The following is an 8,084-nucleotide window of genomic DNA, read 5'->3' on the forward strand; positions in this document are numbered from 1 at the left end:
CACTGTTACAGGTCCCCTCCTCGGAAAGTTGGGTTCAGTAATTGTTTGTGCTTCCTTCAGCAGTATACTGTAGGTTAGGGGTGTCACAATAAGTGAAGAGTGTATCACGATATATTGCAATACAGAATGAATATATTGCAATACGTATCCCGATTTATTGTCATAGGAAAGATGTGCTTGATTTTATAATAAGTCGTTGTCAGAATGTTATCAAACCTAATCACATACAATATGGATCACATGGATTTAAGATTTTTAAACCAACCATCGATTACAAAATTTGAACTAATTAAAAGCCTGTTTTATGCTTATTGGCATATCTGTTAGAATTTGTAGTTATTTGCAAAGTTAAAACACCAAGCAGAATGAGATACATAAAAATAAGCTTTTCAAAAAATGTTGTGATACAGCAATATTTCATCCCTGTATTGTGGTACAAAACAATATGTATTGCAATATACATGTTTTCCTTGTCAGTATATAGTGATTTAGATATCATCAAGCTGATGCTGAAATGAAATTATAATAAATACATTTACCGTACCTGTGTTGTACAGAATCTATACTCTACCCTATTTTGGTTGGTACCCTATTTGATTTGTACTGTCTTTCTACTGAACGTTGTCTGTATTACATATTATTGCAGTTTTGCTGAGGGATAGTCAATTATATCAACCTCTTACTTACTCAGTTGATACCATTTATGAAAACAAATCTTACCCGATTGTAACAGAAAAAATTAGGATTGTGTTGAGTAAGCCCATGTAAAACAGTGTGCAGCCTAAAGTGTGACATCATTAGAATGTAGCACCAAATACCACACTCATATATCCCCATCTGTTTTGATGCAGGAACCTTTTGGTTGTTTTAGATATTTTTCGTGTTTTTTAGTATTTGACAGGAAACTATTAAAAATCCTCTATATTGTATCATGTTGTGTTCAAAGATATTGTTGGGGATAATTTGATGAGGATAGGAAAACAAAGTTGATCGTCAGTCTATGGGGCTGCTGAAAAAGACTGACATTTGAGAAAAAAGTGTTCTCCCTTTTCAATAAAATTGGGGAACATGCCACAGAATTTGCTGTTATGAAATTATATGTAAATAAATGTATATTTAGAGTGCAGTGATTTCTCTTAATTTACTTATGCAGAGAAGGCTTTTTGAGACATGATGAGCTTTACGTTTGTTAGAAACCCTTATGTAAGTGATTAAAATACAATTTTGACTTTCTTTTGTCCTTGAATTTTGATTTGAATCTAATAAATGCACACTCATGAACAGGACGTGTGTATTAGTAATAAGATCATGAAAGCAGGCTAACTCTGGACACTGAACATCATGACTATTAAAACACATGTAGTCACCCTAACAGACACTTCCTATTGATAGTGCACACCTTTCCCTTTCTGTGATTTACCAGGCATCCTGGGCACACGTATCGTAGAACCTACCATTTATAATTCTTAACATGCATACACTGTATTGTGAAATGTTAATTTCAATTCATTTCAGATGTATCATGGAAATCTGTTGGTCAGAAAAAATAATTTGTGATGATATGACCACAATCATACAGTCTGTAAATTTCCCATTTGCATATGAGGCTGACCGACCCTGACACGTCATGAAATTGATTACCAATGATGTCATAAATGGTAGCGTGACCCTGAATAGTCAATGTTTTTTTGGTTCACTTTGAATTTTACTTATATCACCAATCTGTGGCAGAGTGACCCATGCAGATCTTAGTCTGAAATAACTGTCACCTTTTAGAAATTATTTCCTCCCTCATTTTTTTTTAAAGGATTGTTATTTTGGACAACCCACCACTAAACGAACCTAAAATTATTGTCTTTTATTATTTTTACATGATAAAGATTAGAATGGGGACAAAACGGTCATATTTTGAGACTGTTGCATATATACATCTGTTTCATTGCCAGAACGGCTCTGTGTTGCCAGTAAAACTCCTCTAGCAAAAACAGTGGGGTTGTTATCCCCTCATCATAGGGCGGTTTTTCTTCTTCAAAAGCAGTGTTTGTATTGAAAATCACAGTATTTAATATTTCATAGAACATCCTTTTCAATACATAGGTAAATTATCAATGCTGGAAATGAATGCAGAACAAACATATCAAGTTCATGTTTATTTGACTTAAAGGCATATCCAAAGTATTCGCTTGATTTTTTATGGAACTTTGTTACTGTAGGTCAGAGGGTAGAAGGGAGGCAACTCTGGTAGTCTTGAGCTTACATCACACATTCAAGAGTCAAGAGTCAAGAAGCTTTATCTAACGTCGCATATACATGTAACATAATAACATTAGCACTGTAGTGCTATTCTTGCGACAAAACATATATAAAATTTAACAAGGATCACAGTACTTATGAATATATATAAATATAAAAACAGGACAACTATGCTAAAATTATACAGTAGAGCATATGATATCACACTTGAATGTCACATAAGTGTTACAAAAGACAAGTTAAGACACTATAATAGTGTAATGTACATATGTGCTAATGTAGCAAAGTGTAAAAATTTACAGGATATACACTAATATAGTGTGAATTAAAAAGAGACAATGAAGTCATAAATAGAAACAGAGCTATAATTATGATATTGTAAAAAAGTAATGATCTTTTAAATAATGGAGCTTAAATCCAAAATAAATATCAAAAATATAGTAAGTATATTACTGAAGTATATTTAATTAAATAACAAAAGCAACAGTGAAATTAAATAGTTGTAGTATAAAACATGTAGGTAGATTCCAAAGGGGGACAACTCACACTATATGGTGTGTGCAGATAGCACATGAGCAGACATTTTTGTTCCAGGTGCGAAGCAGCCCACGAAACGACTTATAGTTTTCAGCTAACCCAAGTTCATTTGGTAGGCTGTTCCACACCTGGGAAGCAGCAAAACGGAAAGATCTCTTACCATATGTGGAGGTGTTCACCTTTGGGATCTTTACCAGGTTATCTTGTCTCAGATTGTAAAAAACTTCTTTCCTCTCAACAAGATTTTGTAAAATTGATGGAGAGATTTCATTTAAAATTTTAAAAACCTCAGAGGCCATATCTTTCATACGTTTTACATGTAAAAAATCAAGTTTGTGTTTTCTAAGAATATCAATGACTGGGGAAACATAATCATTTTCAATAAAACGAAGTGCTCGTTCCTGAACTTTTTCCATTTTTAGAGTATTTGTCAAAGTACAAATAAAAGTGCCAGGCAAGTGGACAATAGTTAAAATTTGATAGAATAAAAGCCTTAAACATGGTAATTTTTCCTTTCTTTGTAAGATTGTTTCCCAGTCTTTTGTATTAGTATTATAGGCTTTTAATTACTGTATTACAATAAATTTACCACAGGAGCGGAGATGGTTCTTTTTTAAACAAATGTTTGGCCTTTGGTCATTAATAAGCTTACTAAGAAATTTTCATGAGAATATGTATAGCCAAATTCATTTAGATAATATATACAATTGTGTATGTAACATATTCATATAATGTGTGTGACAGGTTTGAGTTTCAAGTTTTCTAGTGTATTTTTTTAAGTTCTAAAATATTTATATGTTCAGATTTCCAAATATATTCCAATAATTTTAATAACTCATTCTAAATTAATTGTGGCTATGATAAGAAAAGTATCATAATGAGAACATTACATTCATGATAGCTTAAAGTATATCAATCTAAAAAACTCTACTTTCTTAATTCTTATCAATGCTTTTAATTATATTATTTGTTTGCCTCTAAATGACATTCAAATGTAAGCTTCAATTAGAGAGTTCATATGATTAGCCTTTTTATTGGCAATTATATCCATGAAAGGTTTGTGAATTAAGCACATTGTGAACATATTAAATGCTTTTAAAAATTTGAATCAAACCTTTTAGAGACAGAAAAATTACCATGTGAGATTTCAATTTATCAAATAACTTATTATTTATTCAGCCTGTCCACACCACAATATGGAGAACGGGTCTGCCTGATACCCCACGCTTTTGTATTTGCCTTCAATGGACAACTTCCATAGAATTTTTTTTTTCATGTTTGACATTTAAACTAAAATGCCCTATTTAGGGTATGCAGGCTCGGAGGGCACCTGTATTATACATGAGGAACAAAGGCCTGGGGGTTTTCAGCACAGTCAGATTACAAGTGTGAACCTGTGGGATTTTTGTGTGTCTATTGAAGTTGTACAATCAATGACCAGCCAATATTGTACACACAGACGACCAGGTCTGACATTATGTGGCCTTCATAGCATTATGTCTTATTGATAAAACATACCAATTTAGCACCTAAGGGTAAGTTTACCTGTGTTAGTATTAGTCTGTCTCTTATAGGCTGTTAATTCTAACGGTAGTAGTCTTGATTCTAGTAATGATGGCTTCATGCCAGGACATGCCTCAAAGTTTAAAGTCACCACTACGGCAAACACCCACTCCACCTGGAATAGCAGTAGACGGTCTACCTATAACATTTATATACCATATTCTACCCATTTAAGATCAAATTCCTATCATATATTAACAGGAATCTAGGAGTGTTTATTCACAGTGCCAGACTTTCCTGTCAGGCTGGCTATTTATGTATATATGTTGTGGATCACATGCTCATTTTGAAACAGCGCCAACAAATTTGTTTTTGTGATTTAAAAAAGCAATTCTGATACACATAACTTAAGTGCACTTGTTTATTGAGTGGATTCACTCTGAGTCTTGGACCAGAGAAGCTGAGCTAGGATTACTAATGTGATGGGTAGCTGATGTTGAATCACAGCCTACATGTGTGGAGGACATTTTGAGGAAATGCCAGATAATTAATCTACATCTGGTTGTTGCAATTCCTTAAAAGGTATATACATGTTTTTGTATACAAATACATGTGTGACCTACTAATGATATCCCAGTGTACATGGTCGCCCTCAGGAATAACACTACCAACAACCGATGATATTGAATTGAATTTGTGCCAGGAGATTTATTATCGATATTCATTTCCTTGACAGGATCATACTACTTGGGCTAATGAGCTTCTGAAATCTGACAACCCAAAAGATAAAAGTGTTCCTATAGTGGACCTAAGGAAAAGTGTCGGGGACGGAACAACCCTGGTCACCCTCACAGAGAAAGTCTGTAAGTATACCTTCCTTGTCAAAACAACGTATGTCATTTCAAAGTAGGGAGTCGACCACCCATTATCAGCTTCTACAGGTTATTAGGTGGTGATGTTGGTCAGTTTGGCTGTCCAAAATGTGTTGAGACAAGTATCATTAACTGATCCCCTCCTCCCATGAGACAGTTACAATTGTTTACTTGTAGGCTTACTAAGTAAGAGTGTGTACACTGAGAGTGCTGGGGTGGGTATAATGTGTTAGGATTATATCTGATAGTATCTCTAAACATTTACTAAAGGGATACACAGTGTGCTAATATGATTACAGTGATAGCCTCTGTTTCCCAGGTAAAGTAACAACTCATTTATATGCAATATTACACATGTAATCCAGGTGTAACGTTACACAGGTAGACAATAGAGACTCAGGTGAGATTATAGGTTTGGGTACACTTGTAGCCATTGGAATGTACAAACCATTAATGCTATCAACTTAACAAAAATCAATGTCTGTAAAGTACACAATGTTGTTGGGACAATCTGGGGATTATACCTGTAGAAAACTGCAGGTAAGGATGCCCAGGTATGATTATAAATGAGAATATCAAAATGGCAGTTTTATCTAACCGGGTAACTCTGGCACTTCATTCTAAATCATTATAATATTTGTATTGTTCCTATTTTGAGTTAGGCAGGTTATGTAGGGACAATGGAAGGGGAGGGATGGGACAAGACAGTGGGAGGGAAGGGGTAGGACATTAAAGTGGAAGGGGAGGGATGGGACAATACAGTGGGAAGGAAGGGGTAGGACAATACAGGGGGAGGGGGAGGACAATACAGTAGAAGAGGAGGGATGGGAAAATACAGTGGGAGGGAAAGGACAATACAGTGGAAGGGGAGGGATGGGACAATACAGTGAGAAGGGAGAGGCAGGACAATACAGTTGGAAGGAAGGGGGATGATAATACAGGGGGAGGGGGGGGACAATACAGTAGAAGAGGAGGGATGGGAAAATACAGTGGGAGGGAAAGGACCATACAGTGGAAGGGGAGGGATGGGACAATACAGTGGGAGGGATGGGACAAGACAGTGGGAGGAAAGGGGTAGGACATTAAAGTGGAAGGGGGGGGATGGGACAATACAGTGAGAAGGGAGAGGCAGGACAATACAGTTGGAAGGAAGGGGTATGACAATACAGGGGGAGGGGGAGGACAATACAGTAGAAGAGGAGGGATGGGAAAATACAGTGGGAGGGAAAGGACAATACAGTGGAAGGGGAGGGATGGGACAATACAGTGAGAAGGGAGAGGCAGGACAATACAGTTGGAAGGAAAGGGTATGATAATACAGGGGGAGGGGGGGGACAATACAGTAGAAGAGGAGGGATGGGAAAATACAGGGGGAGGGAAAGGACAATACAGGGGAGGGGGAGGGATGGGACAATACAGTGAGAAGGGAGAGGCAGGACAATACAGTTGGAAGGAAGGGGGATGATAATACAGGGGGAGGGGGGGGACAATACAGTAGAAGAGGAGGGATGGGAAAATACAGGGGGAGGGAAAGGACAATACAGTGGAAGGGGAGGGATGGGACAATACAGTGAGAAGGGAGAGGCAGGACAATACAGTTGGAAGGAAAGGGTATGATAATACAGGGGGAGGGGGGGGACAATACAGTAGAAGAGGAGGGATGGGAAAATACAGGGGGAGGGAAAGGACAATACAGGGGAGGGGGAGGGATGGGACAATACAGTGAGAAGGGAGAGGCAGGACAATACAGTTGGAAGGAAGGGGTATGACAATACAGGGGGAGGGGGAGGACAATACAGTAGAAGAGGAGGGATGGGAAAATACAGTGGGAGGGAAAGGACCATACAGTGGAAGGGGAGGGATGGGACAATACAGTGAGAAGGGAGAGGCAGGACAATACAGTTGGAAGGAAGGGGTATGACAATACAGGGGGAGGGGGAGGACAATACAGTGGAAGGGGAGGAATGGGACAATACAGTGGGAGGGGCAGGACAATACAGTGGGACGGGAGGGGCAGGACAATACTATGGGAGGGGCAGAACAATACAGTGGGAGGGATGGGACAATACAGTGGGAGGGGCAGTACAATACAGTAGGAGGGACAGGACAATACAGGGGGAGGGGCAGAACAATACAGTGGGAGGGGTAGGACAATACAGTGGGAAGGAAGGGGTAGGACAATGCAGTGGGGAGGAAGGGGTAGGACAATACAGTGGGAGGGGCAGAACAATACAGTAGGAGGGACAGGACAATACAGTAGGAGGGGCAGGACAATACAGTGGGAAGGAAGGGACAATACAGTAGGAGGGACAGGACAATACAGGGGGAGGGGCAGAACAATACAGTGGGATGGGAGGAATGGGACAATACAGTGGGAGGGGCAGAACAATACAGTGGGAGGGGCAGAACAATACAGTGGGAGGGATGGGACAATACAGTGGGAGGGATGGGACAGTACAGTGGGAGGGGAAGGACAATACAGTGGGAGGCTAGGACAATACTGGAGAAATGGGAGGGTAGGACAATTCAGTGGGTCCAGAGGAGCAGGACAATACTCTGGGAGGGGAAAGACAATACTCTGGGATTGGTATATACAATCTGTCACATTATTGGACATACAGCCTCAGATATTGAAACAGAAAGATAAAGAACCATGCAAAAGGGATGTCTGTTCCAATATCTTAGCTTAACCAAAATTAGAAAAATATTAGTCAGACTAGGTCACACCTGACCGTCAGAGAATATTTCCAGAATGACACATACCTTTAATATCTGAGGGTAATATATCATTGTAATATAGGTAACAATCACCTATTGATATTGGGAGGGGCAGGACAATACAGTGGAAGGGGAAGGATGGGACAATACAGTGGGAGGGATGGGACAATACAGTGGGAGGGGCAGGACAATACAGTGGGA

At 38.7% G+C, this 8,084-nt stretch overlaps 1 protein-coding gene across 6 annotated transcripts in view; it reads left to right on the plus strand.

Moving 5' to 3' along the window:
* LOC110454638 overlaps positions 1–8,084 on the plus strand; it is a 64,641-nt gene that overhangs the window by 12,050 nt on the left and 44,507 nt on the right. For all 6 annotated transcript variants that reach the window (XM_021504265.1, XM_021504259.1, XM_021504260.1 and 3 more), the window contains one exon: positions 5,030–5,156. In XM_021504265.1, the coding sequence (XP_021359940.1) occupies positions 5,030–5,156 (127 nt within the window). The remainder of the gene's footprint in view (positions 1–5,029; positions 5,157–8,084) is intronic.

Source organism: Mizuhopecten yessoensis, unplaced genomic scaffold, assembly GCF_002113885.1.
Source record: "Mizuhopecten yessoensis strain PY_sf001 unplaced genomic scaffold, ASM211388v2 scaffold7987, whole genome shotgun sequence".
NCBI lineage: Eukaryota > Metazoa > Mollusca > Bivalvia > Pectinida > Pectinidae > Mizuhopecten > Mizuhopecten yessoensis.